We start from the raw sequence: 25,006 nt of genomic DNA, 5'->3' as shown, positions 1-25,006 counted from the left end.
TTAAACCATTAAATGAAATTTCCATAACAATAAATTTCCCAAAGTAGTGAAAATCAACCACAAATATATTTTCCTAAAGAAGTGGATTTGCAATGTATATTCAGATTTTTTTTGTCTTTATATTGATCCTCTGTTATAGGTTTTTTGAAGGGTCTCAAAATTATGGTCTCATAAAAATCTCCCTAAAGAATAGACTTATTAAGAAATTGAAAAGAAAATAAGCACAAACTATTTCACATATTAAGTAAATAAATTCCTTAGAGGAAGCTAAATTAAAAATTAATAATTTATAGTCTTTATGGTTGTGTCACAAGTGATTAGTCTCAGAAGTGCAATCAGGTGTATCTGGGTGTTATATATCAACTTAAAATTCAATATACCTCAACACCTGTTCTTATATTTTTATGAAAGAATTTTATCATTATTTAACCTCATCTTGAATATTACAGCAATTTATTATAAACTATTATATATGGCCATTTCATTTGTGTAATCATTGTAGTAGAATGTTTTGATAAAAAATATAAAATTCAATTCTAATGTGATATGGAATCTCAATTTTCCTATCTGGACCTTTGTTTTTAAATTTTATCAAAAGTATATATAATTGCCATTCTTATTCCAAATAATATAATAAGACTTACAGTAAAAGTTAAAATCTATAAAAGTGACAATATGTATTTAACCTTGTTTTCATAATATTCTTTCACTATGCTATGTTCAATTTAACTTTTAAAAGCTGCACTGAACCCAGCCTCGGTGGCTCAGTGGTTGAATGTCAACCTATAAACCAGGAGGTCACAGTTCAGTTCCTGTCAGGGCATATGCCTGGGTTGCTGGCTTGATCCCCAATGCGGGGAGTGCAGAAGGCAGCCGATCAATGATTCTCTTTCATCACTGATGTTTCTATCTCTCTCTCCCTCACCCTTCCTCTCTGAAATGAATTAAAAAAATAAAATAAAATAAAATAAAAAGCTGTACTGAACTGCATTATCCTATTTACACAGGGTCATTCTCACATAACATGTATGCCTGGACCTGTAAGAAGATGGAATTACCCGATCCCCATTTGTTTGGGTAAGTTAAAGAAATATAGAACATTTATAAGGTTTATCAAATTTTACTTTTTTTTTTATATTTTATTGATTTTTTACAGAGAGGAAGAGAGAGAGATAGAGAGTTAGAAACATCGATGAGAGAGAAACATCGATCAGCTGCCTCCTGCACATCTCCCACTGGGGAGGTGCCCGCAACCCAGGTACATGCCCTTGACCGGAATCGAACCCGGGACCTTTCAGTCCGCAGGCTGACGCTCTATCCACTGAGCCAAACCGGTTTCGGCAGGTTTATCAAATTTTAAAGTTACACTCTTTATATGATATTTTTCAAACAATAGCTTGCCTTTTGTCAGGTTTTATGTAAAAAATACTTTGAGATAAATGTTTCATATCTTTTTTATTTTAAATTTTTACAGGTATTTTTTTTACCCCAATTCAATATCAATGATTGTATTTAAACTTTAGAAAATTGAGAAAAGACATTAGGTTTTCTGATTCCCCAAGAGATTTTTTTCAGTATAATATGATAGAAGTACCCAGGGATCAGGAAATAGTAAATATCCTATTACTTACAGCTCAGCCAATGTAGATAAGGAATCTGGAGTCTATCAAAGGGAACATGACACTCCAGGGGATGTCTTCAGTGGTGACAGGCAATGGAGATATGGAATATATGCCAAAAGAGCACTAGGGGCTTTGAAAATATGGGCACAAACTTTTGCCCTAAATGCTGCTTCCAAATATTTCTATCTCACCCTTTATTATTATTTTTTTCTGTTCCTCATTTCTGTTATCTGTATGCAACCATTAGTATACTGGGTTCTACAGAGTATGAAAAGTATGTGGGGCCCTACCTGGTTTTGCTCAGTGGATAGAGCATCGGCCTGCAGACTGAAAGGTCCCAGGTTCGATTCTGGTCAAGGGCACATGCCTGGGTTGTGGTCTCAATCCCTAGTAGGGGGCATGCAAGAGGCAGCCGATCAATGATTCACTCTCATTATTGATGTTTCTATCTCTCTCTCTCCCTCTCCTTGCCTCTCTGAAATCAATAAAAACATATTTAAAATAAAAAAGTATGTGGGGTAGGATCTCTATCATTAAAATATCCACTTACCATTTAGAGTGGTAGAAATAAGAGAAATGAAATACGAATAATTTAGTATTAAATTATACCATTGATTACAAAATGCAATTTCAGAAATGAGACCAGTATTGACTGAACTGGTGTTGGCTGGGAAATTAGCCCATATTATTTACACAGTTTTGGATGGTATGTGTTATTAAGATAAATGGATAAAGAAGAAAGCCCTTTCTGAATGCAAGAAGGGCAAAATCAAAAGAATTGGTGTGATTTTTATACCTACTTATATAAAACTAGAGGTCTGGTGCATGGATTCATGCACCAGTGGGGTCCCTTGACCTGGCCTGCACCCTCTTGCAATCTGGGACCCCTCGGGGGATGTCAGACTGCCGGTTTCGGCCCAATCCCCACAGGCTAGGCCAAGGGACCCCACCGGAGCATGAATATGTGCACTGGGCCTCTAGTATACATATAAGATCTTTGGTTAATCTCTTCCCGCCCTCTTCCCTCCCGCTTCCCTCTGAGAGTCATTAGTCTGTTCCATGTTTCCATGCCTGTGCATTGAGTGTCTTCCCCTGGTGGTCAGTGCACATCATAGTTAACGGTGGAACCTTGGAACGGTCGAATGGTCACTTAGGCTTTTATATATATAGATATACATAATGCTTATTTTAAAAATGTATGTATACAGATAATACCGATTATGTGTGTGCTATGTGTGGGGTGTGTATTTATGTGTGTATCCAATTGTGTATAAAAATAGGGGGTATAATAAAGTTTAAAAAGACAAAATAAGTATTATGTATATTCTACTGATATGAGAGCAGAGAGTGAAGATATTTTGTTCATCACTATATTGCCAATGCCTAGAAAAGTTCTAATCTTAAATATCCAATGAATATTGTTTAATGAACAAATTAATATAAAGTTTTGGGATTCTACACTATGTGTATATTTTTATAATGTTTTTCTTCTTGGCATTAACTTAGTAAAATTTCCCATGCCATAACATATTTTTAAAAATCAGAGTTTTAAAATGGCTTCATGGCATATAGTATAAGTCCTTTTCACATGCCTTCATGCACACTTCTAATTGTTTACTTGAGATTTTACCTAAGTAGACCAATATGCCATTGTATGTAATGCTTAAAAGCTTTGATAAATATTGCCAAATTGCTTTTAGAAAATTTTATTATGTTAAATACCATCCAGCATTATATGACAATTTCCATTTTATCATATTAGTGGAACCAATTATTACTCTTAATGAATGGTTAATTTTTATAAAGTATTGCATTTTGATTAACTATGCATTCCCTACTATATATTAGTAATGAGAGAAGTATTCGATGGAAATGATATTTTAATAAAACTTGGCTAGAAAATTTAAATTTTATTACATAGGGGTACATTGGTATGAAACTACAAGGAATACATAACAGATTTTGATGTCCAACATATCTAATTCAAATCTCAGCTAGGGTGCAATAGGTATGTCTGGCAAGTGTTTTATTCTTTGCACTACTGTTTGCTCACCTGTTAAATGGAATAATATGTCTATCGCCCAGGCCTATTGTAAGAATTAAAGGAGATAATCTGTTTAAAATGTTTATCACTGCACCTGGGACACACAAGACATTCAGGATAGTAGTTATTATAGTGAAAAATAGATAACTATATGATCCTAATTTCATTATATAGGTACACGTATAAACACACATGCATGCGTATATATATTTCTGTAGAGAAAAAGAAATATAAACAAGTTATATGTGAGTAATGGAATTATAAAGCATTTTTATTTCTTTTCTACTCATCTTATTCTTGAACAAGTTTGTATGATATTTGATTGACAAAGTATTTGAATTGCCATCATGGCTATCTAAGGAGGAACTGAAGGCAATGGGGCTGATTCAGAGAGTATCTGAAAACTCTAGTTACCCAGTAATAAGGTTACAGTGTCATGAACTGTAAATTAAACAATCTGCCAGATATTTTATGGAAGAAAGGAAAAGTCACTTGAGATTTTTAGGTAACAGAGACAAATTAGAAGGAAGAATCAAAGATGATTTTATCTTGGAGGGCTATGCTATGGTTATGTCCTTATCAGAAAGTCTAATGGGGCACAAAAGTCCAGTACAAAGCCACTGAAGGATGGGAAGGTATACAGGTACATCTTTAGCTCTCAATGATAAACACATTTAAACAAAAGCTTTGTATGCAGATTGACTGCAAGGTTATATATATATATACCCACCTAGTAAAATCAGCTTGATTCATAATTTATTCAAATCATATAAGGAGAGCAGCCAAACTTGTTATTGCTAACCTACAGAACATGGATAGACTTTCTACTTAGCTTTCCTTTCTGATATATATCCTGAAGTTTGAGTATCTATCTGTTACTATTCTTAACATGAAATAATTAACAAATGAGATTTTTAGTCCTTTTATAATGAAATGATAAAAATATTCAGTTAGAAGAATTAGCTTCCAAAATGCAATTGCTCTTTCAATGCATGTTAAATAGTTCTATTTAATCATTCAAAAATTAGAACTTGGGTAATTATCTGTTCCTATAAATGTTACTTAGCTTATCAATAGTAAATCAGTATAACAGATTCTAAAACAAGCACATTGATAAATTATGCCTACATTCTCAAAATTGGCTGCATCATTTTATGCTTTATCCTTCCCTATTCTCTGTTCAAATTATTTTAGGATAAAGACCATATCCCATATGTGATATGTAAATTCCTCACACATTACCATTAGAAACCAATATTTTTCTTAAAATTCTTTATTTAGCATTCTTACAAAAAGAGTAAAAGGAGGCAAGATTTTGAAAACAGTTCCTTCTTGATCGTGGTCCTTAGAACTGATATTGTTGGCTTGATTTTATTCTAAATTATGTCATCTTTGGAGTGAATCAAAACATTACTAGAATACTTAAGGATGAGACGTAAACTGCCTGCTGTGGAAAAGGACATGTGCTTCTTGTTTGATTGTATTCACAGCACATGAGCTACTCCTTGCTGTGCTATAATTGTTTTTACTTGCAGTTATTGCGGAGAAAGAAAGTACCTTGTCTTTTTATGCTATTTTAGAAAATGCATTGTCTGTTGATTATATTTCATTACTAGTGTGTGGTAAATGAGAGTTGGCAATATTCAAATTTATATCAAACAGTTTTACTTCAGAGACTTGCTGAAGACTTGAAATGATTTCAATCTGTTTTTAATATAGTCAACTATTCCACTGCTCTGCTTACCTGGGACCTCAATTATCTTGCAGCTCAGTGCGGTGGTGCTATGTCAGATTTCAGTGGTGTGATTCTCAGCCCGGGGTTTCCTGGAAACTACCCCAGCAGTTTAGATTGCACGTGGACAGTAAAGCTGCCTGTAGGTTTTGGTATGTATATTAAAAACAGGTGAAAATGTTTTCAATATCATTAGAAGCATCCTTTAAAAATATCAAATGTCTAACATAAAATATTCATAAATTGTAGTTTAATTTAGGTTACATACAGTTATGTAAATTGAGGAGTGCAATTTGGATAATTGTTGCTAAGCCAAATATATTTCAACTGGAATACTTGGATAATTGAGAGAATATGGGTATTTTTTAATTTGATAGATGGATAGATAGATAAGTAGATAACTTCATGATATTTTCTATTTGATATGCATGGATGTAGCCTGAGTTAAATGTGCGTGGCAGTGATAAATTCAACCTAATTTTCTTGTATGATTGTTTTTGTAATTCTTCACTTTGTACCCAAGTAGTACATAGACAAATTATTTTCTAGTAATCTATTCAATTAATTTAATATTCATTGTAAATAAATAAAACTTTACATTTGAAAAATAGTATAAATTTTCAAATGTTAGTTTTAAATACCCCTGTGAATATACCTTTTTAATTCTAATAATACGATTGCCAGTGTTGTGGTCATATTGCATTTAATAAATTCTTTCTCACTCTTAAATCACAAATATATTCTCTTATAGCTTCTTCATATCCCATGAGTCTATAAATGCCTAAATAGAAGTGCTAGATTGAGGATCAGCTTGTTCATTAAATTTCAGAAGACCAGGATGAGTAGACACTTCCTTAAACAGAAACTTAGTGGATTTAGAGCAATTAAGAAATTCTACACTATCGTACTTATTGAGGACTGAATTTAAGTATCTGATTACCCAAAAACATCTATAGCCTCAGAATACAAATTCATATTTAAATGTTTTACATGAATTTACAGAAATTCATACTTTTAATAATTCTTTACTGAGTACATATTATTCTACAGGTACTATGCTAAGTACTGGGGATAAAATGCATAGTAGAATGGACTTTGTACCTGTCTCCAAATAAGTTACAGTCATAATGAGGAGACATATTCTCTTTATTATTATTATTACATTTACTGGGTTGGAATTGGTTAATAGGGTCATATAGGTTTCACGTGTACCTTGCTATGACACATGACCTGTATATTATCTTGTGTACCCACTACCCATAGTCCAATTATCTGCTGTCACCATATATTTGGCCCCTTTACCCTCTACAAAGTATAATGAAGAATATAGGGTTGTACTTAGTGCAGACATGCAGCCTAGTCCAGTAAATGGAGAGATGTCTAGCCTGAGCAAGTGACACCTGGACTGTGGCTTTAAAGAGACAGTCCTGCTAAGAGGATCAGTCTTATGGGGAATGGGAAATAGATTCTAGATAAATAGAGTGACACATTGGAAGATACAGATATGGAAGCTAAAGAAATTCAACAAGCCTGAACACTGTATTATTGGACTGAGGTTGAGAGAACAGGAAGCCACGGAAGGATTCCTGGTGGCTTTCTAATGGGTATTACTCTGGCTACAAGGTGTGAACACTACTTGAAATAGTCAAGTTCTATGGCCATTGATTGAAAGAGACTACTGACATGTCTGAATAATAGATGTGAACCAGTATGGTTATTCTTATATGTCTTTTACTAGTTACGTGAGAAGGCTCATCCCATGTTGCTTATGGAGCTAAATGAATTATGTAAAATAAATTATTAAGCAAATTTTCAATAGTGTCATTATTTCAGTTTACCTGCTGCTAATGCTTCCTTGATTTTTAAGAAGCAAGTTCATTAAAAGTTTTTATCAACACATCCAATAAAAAGAAGAAATATCTTGGTTTGAGCATCATCCCGTACACTATAGGTTATGGGTTTGATTCCCAGTAGGGCACATATGGGAGGCAACCAATGGATAGTTCTTGCTCATATCTATGTTTATCACATCAATGTTTCTCTCTTTTCTTTCCTCTCTCTAAAAAATGAATAAATATATCCCCAGGTAAGTATTAAAAATAATAAAAAGAAGACATCTCTATTTTCGAAATAAAAACATAAGAGATTTTCTGATTTGATTACATTTAAATAATCTGTTTTACTTGAGTTTGGGTTAAATAAAATATTAGTTCTAATATATTTGAACAAGTGCTTTATAATTTTTTAAAATAAAATGGAATATAGAGCAACAATTACAGAATCATATTCTTATGCTCCTGAAACAATTATTGACAAGATAATTTATGAAAAGGGGACTCGGAAAAATTTTAGAAAAAATATGTACATATGTTAAGATATGATGTCCAAATTCTAAGAAGTTTGTCAGATTGTACAGGAATGTGTTTAATATTTTAAAGCATATTTTCAGTATTCCCTATATTTACTGTCCATGGGACTCTTTTTCTATGGAACTCTTTTTTGAGTATCAAAATACTTCACTTGAGAACCCCAATGTAATTATTATGAGCAAAAGCTCAAGAGCTAGTGTTTTTCAGCTTTTTTAAGTTGGCTGTGTAAACCTAACATATTTGTCTAGCTTTTCTGTGCCTCAACTTCTTCATTCTCATGAGTAATTGTTAGTATTAAATAAGTTAGCATATACAAACACTTAAAACAGTGCCTAGATGGAAACATATCTAAGTGCATTAAAACGAGTGTGTGCATTTGTGTGTATGTGCATCTAATTCGGTAAAAAAAAAAAAGGTAATATTGCTTGCTTTTCTTCCTTAGGTGTACATCTCCAGTTTGTAAATTTTTCTACAGAAACTATACATGATTATTTGGAAGTAAGAAGTGGAACCTCAGAGACTAGCACTGTTATTGGCCGACTTAGTGGTCCTCAAATCCCATCATCCTTATTCAGCACAACTCATGAAACCAGCCTGTACTTTCACAGTGACTATTCACAAAACAAACAAGGGTTCCACATTGTGTACCAAGGTGAGATGGATAATAAAAAGTGAAAGCTTATTTAGCCCAAATCAGTTATTAGCAATCTAACTCTAAATATTTTCTATATTTTGTTTTGGAAATAAAAAGAACCTAAACCAAGCAAACTTCAATTAGAAAGATTTTTTTTAATGCAGTTTTCAGGCAACTATATAGGGGAAATTATCTCTTTCTGAGACCTTAGAAAATCTTAATTCCAAAAAAAAAGGATTGAGTTAGTCTTAGTTCACAGTGAAATTAAGCATGTCAAGGCAAGGTAGGTAAGCAAGGCAAGCTAGATAAAGTTTTACATTTACATGATGGAGTTAGTAATAGTATCTCTCAGATAAGTTGCTTTGAACTTTATATGATAAAATGAATGCAAAATATATATGGTATATATAATTGCATTTTAGCTGTTATTATTACATTATTCCAACTCTGAAGTCTAAAATATAAAATCAAATATTTAAAGTTAGGATATTTTACACAAATAATGTAATTCCAATGACTTGGATGTTTAATCCAAATACCTTAAAATTTTATTATATCTCTGCCCTAATTATTAAAGGATTTCGTAAGTATATAATACATTTATATTGTGATTTCCAAGCAGTGATCTCTGTATTGTTCCTTGATGCATCTCAAGCGCCTAGGACAATAATAGCACAATAACTACTTTCTGAATAAAAGTATATACCCAAGAGGACATTTAAATATAGTTAAAATAGACATTGTAACATCCAACTACATGGGTCTAAATAATTAAAATTTGTGTTATATTTGCAGACATAATATAAGAGCACTACATTACAACATTATCCTTTACATAAAATAGGAGTCATTTCTACCACCTCACAATACAGAATTAACTGTGCTCCCAAAGACTTTAATTATTTGAGAAACAATTGGGCAACAACTGATTTTCTTCTTTGTTGTTAAAAGATTCAACTATATTGTGGTCCTCTTCTAGCAGGTATACAGAGCCTTATGCCAGCACGTTGGTATTGAACTTAAACCTGGCTTCATGTTCTTATTCCTGCCCTCATTTTCTTCTCCCTCTCAAAATAAAGTTCTTATTTGAATGATATAAAACTGGAATTTGAACTTTATTAATTGCATTTTTAGTCAATGTGTCCTCGAAAAATATTTATTTTTGTGATAAAAGCATAAAATAGAGAATCTATTACTCACTGATCTAATGTTAATATTATTGACATGAGCCACAATGTATTATAATCATGAGTACATATTATCTGTAAGTTACATTGAATTTTGAAGCTATCTCTTCGTTTACTGCATTGATATCATTGAGCTGATGCCAATTTTGAGAAATAGATTAAGTTATACAGACTCACAGAACCAATGTTATTTTTAAATGATCTTGCAATTAGACTTGAAACACTTTCTGAATTTTTGAAAAGTGCATAGTGTACACTGTTTATAGACTCAAAATTTATTCAGCCGTCTTTATTAAGCACTTACTATGTGATGGACAATGGACAAGGCTTTTAGCATACAATGATAAACAAAACCAATAGGAACTTTGATCTCATGTAGAACATAGAACCAAAGGAATATGTACAAATGAACACATTGTTATACTGAAGTGCCAAAAATATTGTGTTAACTAAAGTACAAAATTTATACTAGGAGGAAAATTTTTCCTAGTATTTTATATTATTACATAACTACTTTGGAGAAACTCAACAGTGGCTTATTCCTTTTAAAGAAAATAAAATTCAAAAGACTCAGAATGAAGCTTACATGTGTTTATTTTATTGTATGTATGTGCAATATAACCAGGAAGCAATTGTACTCTATGTAAAGGAATCAGAATATATTTGATTAAAACTGTGGTGGTAATAGTAGTTCACCTTTTCATTAAAACTTATAATTTAGATGGATTACATAAGTGGGTGAAGAAACTGAATGCATTTTTGTAAATTATACTAACATTTGAATGGAAAAGTATAGACATGAGAAGCAATTCATATACTCTCATTAATATCATTTATCATAAACCTGAATTGCTACTTGTAACCAAATACAAGGAGCAGTGCATCTATTTTTCAAGTTGCAAATAGTACCCATCTGTGGTCTTTCAAAATTCAGAAAGGAGAAACATTTTCCTTTTTTCCCTTTTGCAGCCTATCAGTTGCAAAGCTGTCCTGACCCACGCCCATTTCGCAATGGCTTTGTAATTGGCAGTGATTTTACTGTGGGTCAAACCGTTTCATTTGAATGTTTCCCTGGATACACGCTGATTGGAAATTCAGCTCTCACTTGCCTTCATGGAGTGAGTCGCAACTGGAATCACCCACTTCCAAGGTGTGAAGGTATGCGTCATCTACGTCTAATCATTTTTGTTTGGGCACTCTTTTGTCTTCCTCTTCAAATAGTATGCGAAACACACAGTCTCTCTTTCAGTTGAATAATTACAGTTAGTACCCAGGTTAAACCCTGAAGGCTCCGTAATGAATAACTGATTTTATAATTATTGGCAGAAGCCCTAACCTTCTTTATTGCCAGTAAAGATAAAGTTAATGCTTTAGAGCTCCTCCTATATGTGTGTCTGTGTAGCTGTGTGTGCGTATGTTTAATAATCATTCTTATAAAAACCAATAGCCCAGATACTGCTACTGAATTTGGATACATTTCCTCTTAAAAAACCTTTTAAATAAAAATCCCTGAACCTCTTTTAAGGCCATATATACATATGGTATAAGACAAATAAGAGTTGAACAGTGTAAATATATATTGATAAAATATTTGGAAAAAGAACACAATGTAATTTATTAATTTAATAATAGTTAATAATAACTAGGTAGCATGCTTCATATAGAAAAATAAATACAAGCTAACAATATTTTGTTCATGGTTTGCAACTTTATTTTTTATACCTAACTGAAGTAAAAACATAATACAGATGGATTTTATACTGCTTAAGTATTAAATGTGCACCTTTTTCTTTATAATCAATTCATTGTTATTTATTTTAACATTGTGTTTTGTGTCTTTTCTGTAGCTCTCTGTGGAGGGAATATAACTGCTATGAATGGCACCATTTATTCTCCTGGTTATCCAGACGAATACCCCAACTTTCAGGACTGTTTTTGGCTTGTACGAGTACCCCCTGGGAATGGAATCTACATCAATTTCACTGTCCTTCAAACAGAGCCAGTCTATGATTTCATTACTGTATGGTAAGCCAGGGACATTATTACTTATTGATTCATCAAGGTAGAAATGAAAATATATCACAATCCTCTGTAAACAGAAGTTGCCACCTGGTGTGACTGAGGGTGACAGTATGTGGTTTGTAGAATGAGACAAAGAAGAGAAATAGATTTAGATTTTTCCTAGAAACTAAACACTTTTAACAAAAACTTTATATATGGAAAAAGATTTTAATTTATTATTAAACTGATATGCAAAAACAAGAAATTAATATCAGGGTAAGTTTAAGGTAAGAAAGTTACATATTTACAAAACTAGTGAAAATTTAAAAGCTTATGTACAAATCATACTGATTTAATATAACTTTAATTTCTCTCATAATAATTTGTTATAAAATATATTTGTATTATTATCCTATTAATTGAAACATCTTTATTTAAAAATATATTATAAAGAAACTATCTGAATTAATTCCTGACAATTGGTTAATAGAACCACTGTGTTAGTTCTATGATTCCTTCTAAATTTATTCAAGATTAATTTGAAGAAAATAAAAGAAAGGCAGACCTCAAGAATTTAGGAAGCTTGGGTTGTAGTCAGGAAACCAAAGATAGTGTCATTGATTACAACTAATATGAGTGCATTTCAGTTAGGTAAAAATCTGGTCTATTTTTATACTTTACATTTTTTAAATGTTATCACTGATATAAACACAAAGTATACCAATGTGATATGGCACTCATTGGTTATTTCATCTGCTCTATCATCTCTTATTTAATGCCTTTATTAAACTTTGTGGAAAACTCACCTAAAAAACTAGTCTTAATCTTTCTCCCCCTCTGCTCTGTCTCTCTCTAACAGGGATGGACCAGATCAAAACTCACCTCAGATTGGGCAGTTCAGTGGCAACACTGCTTTGGAGTCAGTCTACAGCACTTCAAACCAGATTCTCATCAAATTCCACAGTGATTTCACAACCAGTGGCTTTTTTGTGCTCAGTTATCATGGTTCGTATTATCTAAGAGTTTATGTTTCATTTGCTACTGTTTAAAATTGTCCTGGAAAATTGACTGCAAAATATATTTAACCAATGATTGAAAAGGTATTAAATTGTGACACTTAAAATTGCTTCGAATACATTTACTTGCAAAGAATAACCTCTTATAAGCATTAGGGACATTAAAATCTAAACTAATGGAGACAGGATATAAATCACTCAGTAATTACCCAGTAGAAAATAATATTTTTTTCCACATGGAAACCAATAAAAGAGAACCAGCTGTTTATATTTTATTGCATGTAACTTTGAGACATTAATAGACTTTTCAATACAAAATGTTTATTCAACCTGCTGTGAGTCTTTCTAAAACTAGCATCCAATATCTTTTTGCTTTGAATCATATTACGCAATCATTTATACTTTGTTTCAAAACTATAGCTAGTCTAGAATGTTACAGTTTTCAGTGACTATTCCAGATTAATAAATTCATAGCTTTTATGCCTATAGAATAATTTATGAAGAATTGCAACCTTAATTCTTTGTATACTTCTGGGTCTTCTCCTCATAATGGTAACTTCTTGAGAAAAACATTCAGATGGTCTCACAGCTTTTCAATATTTTTATTTTATCTCAAATTGATTTTATTTCATTATAAACAAGAAAATTTTAATTTATTTCTAATGATTACATGCCTTTATCTGCTATGACCATACCTCCATGAAACACTTTCTGCCTCATGTAACTTTGTTGGACCAATTCCATGAGTATTTCATAGAATCAATAACCTACTGAATTAAATTTGCAAGTTATATAAAAATTTGCAACATGAACATGTGCTTTGTCCATTACATTAATGTACAATTTAATGTTTTTATCTCTCTTAACACAATGTAAAGCTTTGATACATCTTATATTCCATGAAAAATATGGTTATTCTCACATTTAAAACACATCAGGTTTAGATACTCAGATCATCGGCCAGAAAATATTTGATTTGCTTTATCTCAGCATTTATCAGCCAGTACATAGTACCCACTTTGTACTTCTCTAGCGCCCACAGCTGCATGAACACTCCAGCATAGCCAATTAGAAAGGGGCATTCAGTTAGGTAACTTTTGTTTGGGCTTTTAACAAAATAACTCACTTGCCTTGTTTACTGACTTGGATATTGATGCTGGCATTACGTAGATATAGTCTAAGACTATAACAACAGTTTTATTACTTTCATAACTAACCATAACTTGGGAACCAATAAATTAAGTAATAGTTAAAGTTGAAAAATGAATTAGTTGCTTAACTGCATTTGTACATTTTATCTTTCATGGATCCTTGCATAAATTTTTATTATTTTGTGCCCTGCCAGAACAAATGACAAGGGACTAATTCATTGATGGACTATAAATATCCATAGATGACCATGTAGGGAATGTACAATTCTTGTAAAATGTAGGATAGATGTCAAAAGGGAAATATTGTCAGAGAAAAAATGTCTGTGTATGTGTATTCACATAGAAAAAATTAAGATTGCAAAATGTATCTGCATACACACAAAGCGTGAATGTGGATTTACATGGACACTTATGTGGAGATATATCTATACTAGAGGCCCAGCGCACGATTAAATCATGCATGTGTAGGGTCCCGTAGGCCTAGCCTGCCATCAGGGCCATGTCCGCTGCCCTGTGACACCTTGCATGCTCCGTGGATGCTGCTAGCGCCCTGTAGCACTCCCAGCTCATGCCCTTCCCCTGCGTGCTGCCTCCCCCTGCCGCCAGCCATGTGCTCCCCCTCCCCAACCTCCACGGCAGGAGCATCTTCGCTTGCCACCTGGGGAACTGCGCCGTGCTCCCCGCCCCCAGCCCAGCGCCCATCCCCTGTGCCCTCTTCACCGCATGGCCCGCCTGCCAGCCCCATGTGAGCCCCACCTCACTGCACAAGCCATGAGTCCCGGCCTACAAGAGGTGCTCCATGCACCTCCTGGTGACCGGTTGTTTAATGGAGTCATGACCACAGGCCTTTTATGATATAGACTAGAGGCCCGGTGCATGAAATTTGTGCATGGGGAGGGGGGGTCCCCTAAGCCCAGCCTGCACCCTCTCCAATCTGGGACGCCTTGGGGGATGTCCGACTGCCAGTTTAAACCGGCAGTCGGACATCCCTCTCACAATCCTGGACCACTGGCTCCTAATTGCTCACCTGCCTGCCTGCCTGATCGCCCCTAACTGCCCCCCCACCAGCCTGATTACCCTTCACTGCCTCTGCATGCCGGCCTGGTCGCCCCCAACTACCTCTTTCTGCCAGCCTGGTCACCCCTAACTGCCCCTACCTGCAAGCCTGGTCACCCCCAAATGCCCCCCTGCTGGCCTAGTCACCCCTCACTGCCCCCCCTGCCAGCCTAATTGCCCCCAGCTGCACCCCTGCCAGCCTGGTTGCCCCCAACTACACCCCCCCGTTGGCCTGGTTGCCCCCAACTGCCCCCCTGCTAGCCTGGTTGCCCCTCATGGCCCCCCACCAGCCTGGTAGCCCCACCCAGCCTGCTTGTTCAGTCATTTGGTCATCCCTCGGGCTGGCCCTGGGCAGCTGGGGGGCTGAGGGGCCTGGGTGCCTCCATCTTGTGGCTGTGGGTGCCGCCATCTTTGAGGTCATGGCAGTCAATTAGCATATTTCCTCCTTATTGACTGTTGGTACTGCCATCTTTGAAGGCGGGGCAGTCAATTAGCATAGCCCCTCCTTATTGGTTGTGGGAATCACCATCTTTAAGGGGGGATTCAATTAGCATAGCCCTTCCTTATTGGATGTGGGCATCGCCATCTTTGTGATAGCATGAGGGTCAATTAGCATGTCCCTTCTTTATTAGATAGGATATATAAAATCCTAAGTGACTGGTCGACCAGTCACTATGATGCGCACTAACCACCAGGGGGCAGACGCTCAATGCAGAAGCTGCCCCCTGTGGTCAGTGTGCTCCAACAGGGGACCTGTCCTGGTAGCCCACCAGCCCAGGTGGCAACCACTCACTCCCTCAGTAGTCCTGCAGGTCCAATCTTTGGAGAACGGGCCAGGCACTGACGGACTGGCACTGCCAGCATGATCCCAACAGCTCCACCAGCCTCCTGGAAGTTGGCCTCAGGCACTATGGCTGCTTCCCCTCCCTAGATGCTCCACAAGGAAGAAATGATATAGAAGCAGCTGCCAGGTGGCTCCTGACAACCGGCGTGAACATCAATGAGACAGATCTGGATCCCGGGCTGGCAAGGGTGTCCCACCACCCACCCGGAGGGCCAATCACATCCCAGCTCCCCCCCATCCCTCTCAGGATGGGTGCCAGACGCAGGGCTCATCGCTGGTGAGCATCGCTGCAGCGGTGTGAGCCTCTCCTGATCAGGAATGACTGGGTATGAGCCCACCGCAGGCGCAGTGAGGCCAGGATAAGCGGGAGCAGCAGGCAGGAGCAGCAGGTGGCATTGGACTGCCAGTTTTGGCCCAATCCTCTCAGGCCATGCCGAGAGACCCCACCTGTGCACAAATTAGTGCACTGGGCCTCTAGTATGTATATTCTATATATATATATTCAAAATATGTTTCATCTGTTGTGTAACTAGGTTTTGAGTCATGTATAACAATAACAGAATTAGTTTAGGAATAAGATCAAGTAGATTAAGTATTTATTTAGTGCTTAGTTTTCCAATTGACTTTGGACAAGTTACCCGTTGCTATTCACTTATCCTATATAATAAAAGGCTAATATGCAAATTGACTGAATGTTGGAATGACCGATTGCTATGATTCACACTGACCACCAGGGAGCAAATGCGCAACCCAGAAGCTGCCCCCTGTTGGTCACTGCGCTCCCACAAGGGGAGGGCCTCTTAGCCAGAAGCCAGGCTCACGGCTGGTGAGTGCAGCGGCGGTGGCGGGAGCCTCTCCTGCCTCCACAGCAGCGCTGAGGACCCCTCAGGGGATGTCTGCCTGCTGGCTTAGGCCTGCTCCCCTCGGACCTCTTGGGGAATGTCTGCCTGCTGGCTTAGCTGGAAGGTGGACATCCCCTGAGGGGTCCTGGACTGAAAGAGGGCTCAGACTGGGCTGAGGGGACACCCCCCCCCCAGTGCACGAATGTTGTGCACCAGGCCTCTAGTTTAAGCTATAAATATCATTGTAGGATTGCTGAGATTAATGAGATACTGGATATGTAGAAATTACTTCAATTACTGACATAAGTTAGATTGAACAATATGAAATTTTTGGTAAAAAATGCTCAATATTGCATAGTTCAGCCCAAATAATTGCTGTCATTATTACTATTTATTATCAGCATTATATTGCAGAGATTATATGAGAATTGGAGACAATGGATAATATGCAGTTATTATAGTGCCTGACAGAGTAGATGTTCAGTAAGTTTTCCTTTCCTTACCATACCTTATCTCACATTTTACATTTTCTGAGAGAGCATTTATTTTATGCTTTAAATTTCATAATAAGGCAAAATTACCAGAGCCTAGAGAATCCTAACATTTGAATCAACATCTCTGGAAATTTTACCCAAACCTTAAAATGACCTTGAAAATTGAGCTAGGGCTCATTTTAAAATTGACAGATGCCTTACATTCCAACAGCTCACTTAGGATAGTTTTCCTAAGCACTGCTTTCATCCAGATTCACCTTTTCAAGAATGCATGATGCCTACATTAAATCAAATTTATATCTACCCTATAATCTGGTTCATTGAACCTTACTCCCCAGTGTCTATCTATTCTGGCTTCAGGCAGATATGTTCTCTTACTTCCTCCTGAACTTCAGTTCCTAAATGGTTTCTTACTCATCTTTAGTTCTTTAAGTCTCTCCATCTTAAATCCCTCCATTTCTTGATAATTCGCACTCATAGGTGTCACTACCATCTTCTCTATGATGCACTTATTCTTTTTTCCAAGTCTAAGAGAACTTAATGACAGTATAGTGTATTGTTTTATAAGCCTGGGAGTTAAATAATAGTGAATGCATTTTTGAAGACACAGCATATTTCTGCTTTGTATCCCTTTTATATTTTTACTAGAGGCCCAGTGCATGAAATTGGTGCATGGGGAGGGCCCTCAGCCCAGCCTGCGCCCTCTCACAGTCTGGGACCCCTCGGGGGATGTCAATGTCTGCCTGGGGATTGGGCCTAAGCTGGCAGGCAGACATCCCTCTCGCAGTCTGGGGCTCTTGCAGTCCGGGACTGCTCGCGCCTCACTGCCCACCTGCAGTGGAGGTGGTATAGGCTACCGCCACCACCGCTGTGCTCACCAGCCATGAGTCCAGGTTCTGGCTGAGTGGCACTCCCCCTGTGGGAGCTCACTGATCACTAGGGGGCAGCTCCTGTGTTGAGAGTCTGCTCACTGATGGTCAGTGCACATCATAGTGACCAGTTATTCCGCTGGTCGTTCCACCATTCAGCCAATTTGCATATTAGGATTTTATTATATAGGATTATTGACTGATTGGGATTGACTATGTTTTAGTTTTACAGTGGGAAGTGTGTTCACATTTTTTCAAAAAAGTTGTTTATTTACTTTTTAGCTATACTAGTAACAACTTTTGAAAAGATTATTTTACAATATGTAGACATGTACCTATTTCCTCTCACAGAAACAAAAAAGATGTGTGTTTTCAAATTAGTATTAATACAACTAATATAATTTAATACATCTAAAATATAATATTCCTATTCTGGGCCCATAGTCAGTACCTATAGCTCAGTGTCAAAGTGAACTCTTGCAATGATAAAAAAAATTGTTCAAGTCATTTTATATTTGTAAAAATAAATAAACCAGTAGGTAATTTATTATTTAATGCTTATTTTAAGATGGTTGAGTATAGCTAAGCTTAGAATGGTTTACCCCCACATACAATTTTCTTTAAATTCTCTTAGTGATTTAATAGTTCCTTCTGTTATGCCCTGTTAAGTCAGGAGTAGTTTTCTTATGACTTGTGTATTTATTTTATAAATCTGACAGATCTATACTTTCATATATTTTCTTAAGGTCACATTAATCATTTAAATTTTACTTATTAAGGTATTTTAAATATGTTTGAAAAGAGAAAAAAAAGTGTTTTTTTCCCTCTCTCTAACCTGACTTCTTTTATGAGATCCAGCTAGCCATCTGTCTTTTATAAAATATCACTTTCATAAAGCCTTTCCTGATCAAAAATAACATTCATAAAAAGCTTCGCAAAATGCAATTTATGTGCAATGAAAAAATAGGACAGGGGTAAATGTTGAGGCACTTTATCTCATTTATCATATTTCTTCTTCATCTGAGGAAATGTTTTTGTCTCTCTCAGTATTGCTGAATTTTCTTGATATCTGCTATAGAGTCAAGATGGGGTTGGCTTATAATAAATAATAACAACTTTCAGTCCTAATCAGTGACTCTTTGAAAGTAAACTACACAAAACCTTTTTAGCTACATGCTTTGCAGACACTGACTTTGTATGATGGTCACTATAACAGCCATAGCTGCCATTTACGGAAAACGTAATATGCTCAGTGCTATGCTAGGTACTTTCCATATATTATTGCTAATTTTTGTAATAACTCTGCAAGGTAAGCCTTATGAATCCTATTTTAATAATGAAAGAACTGAATAAAAATTTCGTAGCCTACATAAAACCAGAGAACTAATAAATAGAAGGGCTGCCTGGAATTCAAATAGGTCCGTCTGACTCCAAAGAATGACCTCTTTTTAAATAATGCAAACAGCTGCAGTAATAAAATAAGTGCTAGGCAATAAGTACCTAAACCGGTACTATCTCATGCATAGATTATACTTAATGGTATGTAAATCTGTTTTCGTTAAAAATTTAGCAAAAATTACTTTCATTTTTAGCAAGATGATAGGTCATCTTATGTTCCAGAAAATACCCTTTCTAATTACAACTTGAAGCTTCACACTTCTTAGTGCTTCTCCCCCAGGACTTACAAGCTAACTGCAATATGTTGGGAGGTTTATCGCAACTTAGTATGTTTTCTTCGTAGTTCCCCAAATGCTCCATGGTCACTGTGTGAAGAGAAAATACGTTTTATTGAGGGTTGACTTATGCCAATCCAAACAACCAGAAGGCTATAGTATAGAACATATATTTATTAACTTAGAAGAGAAAGTATCATTTTAATGTTTAAGTCCATTATCCAGGTCACTCCTTTTTCTAATATCAGCGTATTAGGGTACCTCAATTCACACTCAGATTTTTCCTCTTAATTAGAACTACCTACAAGAACATTTATTTAAGTCCACCTACAAGTGGAGCTTATTTCACACAACTTTTAACATTGCCACAATTACATAATTGAACATGTACTTACCAATCCTTTTTCTCCTTCAATTTTCCCCCAAATCATGAATATCATTCTTGAACTAATCTGGGTCACCACAGAAGTCTGCCCATGACTATAGAGATCTTAGAGTTTATGAGGGAACAGAGAACACTATTATTTTTTTTCCCTCTGAAAAAAATAGTGCCCTTACCTGACTGAAAGGTTGTGCACTCATGCTTTTTTGGTTCAGAGGAGGAATGTAAATTTGCCAGTGTTCTATTCTGTCTTCTTCTGTTTTTTGAAGACGCCTTTAATAGCTCAGTTGAATTGAAGTAGGTAAATACAGCACTCTTTTCTGGAATTAGGTTGGATATTTCATGACAAAGATAATAGGAAATTAAAAGTAACAAAATATATTGCCAGAATCAAACCCTAAAGTAATCTCAAGAAGCAGGAACCAGAGACCTACACACATTTGAATAAAAACAGGGTACAATTCAAATGACAGTCATCCTCAAAAGATACTGACATGTAGTCTGGCCAGTGTGGCTCTGTTGATTGAGCATTGCCCTGTGCACCAGGAGGTTGTGGGTTCGATTCCAGGTCAGGGCAATGCCCGGGTTGTGGGCTTGATCTTCAGCAGGGCACCTGAAGGAGGCAGCTGATCTATGATGCTTCTCTCTCATTGATGTTTCTATTTCTCTCTCCCTCTCTTTTCCTCTGTCTAAAATAAATAAAAACATGTATATTAGAAAAAAGATACTGACATGTGGAATATGATGCCCTCATTCAGTTATTAAATCATAAATGGTATTTTAAAGCTGAATGACATGTCAAATAAATGATTCTTCTAAAGATAATACAGATTTAGATCAAATGTGTAGATATGTGGTACACAGCTTTTTCATTAATGGTCATAACTCTGAACCTGTTTCTAAATAGAGGAATCCATGAAAGGCATGTACTAAAATATATGCTAATACTATTTAAAATTTAAATGACAGAATTTAAAAGTTTCACTTCTGCTCTTACTTCACTTTGTTAGGTCACCTTCTCCCTCCACTGCATCAAAAGAAAGATATTAGAAGAAGTGATTTATTAGGTGACTTTCAGATCAAACAACCTATGATTCTAACCTGTACAATATTGGGTATATTTATCCTAGACCTGTTTTTCTTCCAAAGTAACCAAAGTATATACATTATACAGGATGAGACATTGTTTTAATTCATCATCAGTTGGTATTTATTGAATATTATTCCCAGGGCATTGTGCTAGCAGTTTTGTTATATACCATACAGGACTCTAACATAGGTTGTTGAACTCAAGGATTTTATATTACAGTATAATGTACATCAATGAAAAATACATAAGTAATCTCTGCATTTGCAAAGTATAGCCAATTTAAATAAGAATAGAAACAAAACAACTTGTTTGATATGTTCTGGGAAGTCCCATGGGCACTAGCCCTGGGAATGATATCAGGTTGTGAGTAAGGTCAATAATTGAGATTATATGTATTCAGGACACAGCTGCCATCCCAGCAGCCATGTTAGCCGTATATAAGCAGGGAATGTGTTTTCCCTTTGAAATAGGTGTCAGGCACTCTTCTAAGCCCATTACAATCTATCAACTCAGTCTTAGTTTTGTGTTTATTTTGCAGACTAGAAAACTGAAGCACAGAGTCTTAGCAGTTTGCCTAAGAGGCCATGGAGCCCGCAGAACCGAGATGGGGGCACACGCAGCCTGCTTCCAGAGTAAATAGCAGCGTAGGCTGTTGTGTGCACAAGAGTAATGAATAACCAGCACAAATTGGCGGACATATATTTTCCAGGGATGCTCATTGCTTTGATAGAAACATGTCCAGAAAGAGATGTGGAGCTATAATGTTTCATTCCCCACTATGGCCTTCATCTAATACAGTGGTTCTCAACCTGTGGGTCGCGACCCCTTTGGGAGTCGAACGACCCTTTCACAGGGGTCGCCTAAGACCATCGGAAAACACATATATAATTACATATTGTTTTTGTGTTTAATCACTGTGCTTTAATTATGTTCAATTTGTAACAATGAAAATACATCCTGCATATCAGATATTTACATTACGATTCTTAACAGTCGCAAAATTACAGTTATGAAGTAGCAACGAAAATAATTTTATGGTTGGGGGTCACTATAACTGAGGAACTGTATTAAAGGGTTGCGGCATTAGGAAGGTTGAGAACCACTGATCTAATACATCCCACCACTAACCATTGCCTTTTATACCCTGATCCTGCCAACAAAGATAACATACCTAAATTTTGCTTGGAATTATTGCAGTAATTACCAAAGCAAAATGTCTTTCATGAATATACAGGGAAACTTGGGAACAGCAGAAAGTATTATTATTTTAGCAAATGTTCTTATTTCTCTCTAAACACCAACTATCTGGAAGGAATGGCATTCTAAATTGATATAACAAGGACTTACTCTTATAATGTGCTTACTATGTGCCAGGCACTACTCCATGTGCTTTGCATATATAAAGATGTTGATCCTTATAGACACCTTTTGAAGTGGCATAAAATTATTACTGTTATCATTACTATTTTACAAATGAGGAAAAATGAGGCAGACAATAGGCAACTTATCCAAGATTACCCAATTTGTCAGCCTTAGAAATAAGATTTAAATCCAGAGAGTCTGGACTGCATTTATACTCAATATCATAGAAAGTACTTTATATATGTTCACTCAACATTTATCTCATTTTTCTAGATTCAGCCACTCAGCAGATATTTATTGAATATTATTATGTTAGTTACTGTATTATGCCCATAGGAGTTAGAACTTAATAACATAAACATAAGCCCCTGCCCTCACACAGCTACATTCTAGTGCGAGAAAACGGACAGTAAACAAATAATTCTTACAGATTGTAAAAACTGCCAGATGGAAATAGAGAGATGTGAACTGGAGTGATTGTGAGGAATTAACTCCAGGTAGGGTGATCAGTGAAAATGTCTCCATTTCAGTCATCTGAGAACAAAGTTTAAAAAGAGAAAGGAAGATGGGTTTCAAAAAGGCAAATAAAAAATTATACAGAACTTAAAGGTTTAGCCACATGATCAAATGTTACACCACCAACCATTTCAGAGCTATGTTGATTAGAGAATAGAAGGGAGTATGGTAAGGGGTAGGGTGTAGACAGGTTTCATTTTTCAAAGTTTATTTTGAAAAAGTGAAGAGACGTGGTTTAATATTTTTTTGTGAGGTGAGAATGGCATCGTAGCTGGGTGATACAACAAATCGGGTCCTTGAGTTTTAAGCGGAGGAGAGGAACTACATGTTTATTTGCAGCTGAAAATATAAACTGGTTAATATGTGGGGCTAAAGTTTATTAACCAAAGTGAGGGACTGTTGGAGGTCATAATCAACACTTTTAATATCATGTCATCTGTGGACACCTGTGTTTTTAGAATCCATCAACAATTGTTTATTGAACACCCACAGCTTTGTAGAGTCTAGGTATCCACCTTTGTCCCCTTCCAACTGTGTGTGTTTTTCCTACTGCAGCCAGTGTTGTTATTTTTTTTTTAAGAAATCTGATCACGTTACTCTCAGACTGAAAACTCTTCCCAGGTTTCCCACTGGCCTCACATTAAACCAGTGATGGCGAACCTTTTGAGCTCGGCGTGTCAGCATTTTGATAAACCCTAACTTAACTCTGGTGCCGTGTCACATGTAGGACTTTTTTGATATTTGCAACCATAGTAAAACAAAGACTTATATTTTTAATATTTATTTTATATATTTAAATGCCATTTAACAAAGAAAAATCAACCAAAAAAATGAGTTCGCGTGTCACCTCTGACACACGTGTTATAGGTTCGCCATCACTGCATTAAACCAATCCTGAGCCCAGCGCATAGACTCCGTTGGATTCAGCCTTAGTTTACCTTTTTTTCTCATGCCTCCTCATTCTCCCCAGGGTTCTCTCTCAAGCAAGCCTCCCTGGCCTCTTTGTTGATTTTATGCAAAATTCTGCTGATTCCTTTGCAGAATCCTTGGGACACAGTGGATTTAGTGTAAATACTGTCTTAATTCCCTTCCACCACTTGTGTGTAGGGAGGATTGTATCAAAAGGACACAGAAGCCGAGTAACAGCCTGTCGGCCAATGTAATAATATAGGAGCATTAGTTTCCTAGGGTTACTGTAATGAAGTGCCCCAACTGGCTAGCTTAAGGAAACAGATTTTTCTCTCTCTCAGTTCTGGGGGCAAGAGGTATGAAATCAGTGTATCGAGAGGATCATGCTGTCTCTGAAGGCTGTGGTAGCTTCTGGTGGTAGCCAGACAACATTGGCATTCTTTACCTTGCAGATAAATCACTCCAATCTCTGTCCGCATCATCACACGTCTTCCCTGTGTGTCAGTCTCTATCTCTTCTCTTCTTATAAGAACAGCAGTCATACCCATTTAATGGCTCACCTTAATTCAGTGTGACCTCAACTTAACGTATTAGATCTGAAACAACCCCATTTTCAAATAATATTTTGGGATTTCAAGAAAGACATACATGTTGGAGGACACTATTCAGCCCAGTACAAAAACTATGAAATGACAGGGGTTCACACTAAAATGTTGGCAGCAAGAACGAGAAGACACTGGACAAATTTTAGACTTATTTTTAACAGACTAGTAGACACTGACAAAAATTGAAAAACAGAATTGTTGGAAGCTGTTTATGATTTAACCTTTTGTAATTCTTTGCCTTCAAGGGTCTAAAGAAAAACAGACACAAAGGGTGTGGTTTTAAAATCCTTTATATTATAATCAGAATTATATAGTTAAACCCTGAAAATCATCTCAGGCAGGTCCTATTTAGAACCCAATCTCTAGAACCCTGACCCAAAATTGGCCCTATTTCCTCACCATTTGCAGTTTTAGAGATGAGAGTTATCTTAGGTAAGACTGTTTATTTAGAGACTGTTTTGAGGAAACCTATGTTCTGTATGTTATTTGGCAAATATTTGTTGGATAATAAGCATAGTGATAGAAGCTAATGACTTAACTGTGAAAAAGTCTCATCCCTTACGTTACTTAAAGTCAAGATAGAGGCACAAACAATGCACAAGCAAGCC

The 25,006-nt window shown here is 36.1% G+C and overlaps 1 protein-coding gene across 1 annotated transcript in view; it reads left to right on the top strand.

Moving 5' to 3' along the window:
* CSMD3 (CUB and Sushi multiple domains 3) overlaps positions 1–25,006 on the top strand; it is an 831,991-nt gene that overhangs the window by 725,682 nt on the left and 81,303 nt on the right. The window contains 6 exon segments of the mRNA XM_006085310.3: positions 1,008–1,077; positions 5,434–5,550; positions 8,210–8,419; positions 10,558–10,746; positions 11,436–11,613; positions 12,449–12,594. Of these exon segments, the coding sequence (XP_006085372.1) occupies positions 1,008–1,077; positions 5,434–5,550; positions 8,210–8,419; positions 10,558–10,746; positions 11,436–11,613; positions 12,449–12,594 (910 nt within the window).

The sequence above is a fragment of the Myotis lucifugus genome, unplaced genomic scaffold, assembly GCF_000147115.1.
Source record: "Myotis lucifugus unplaced genomic scaffold, Myoluc2.0 scaffold_17, whole genome shotgun sequence".
Lineage (NCBI taxonomy): Eukaryota > Metazoa > Chordata > Mammalia > Chiroptera > Vespertilionidae > Myotis > Myotis lucifugus.
The sequence above is the reverse complement of the archived record's forward strand: the minus strand, read 5'-3'. Positions and strand labels throughout refer to the sequence as shown.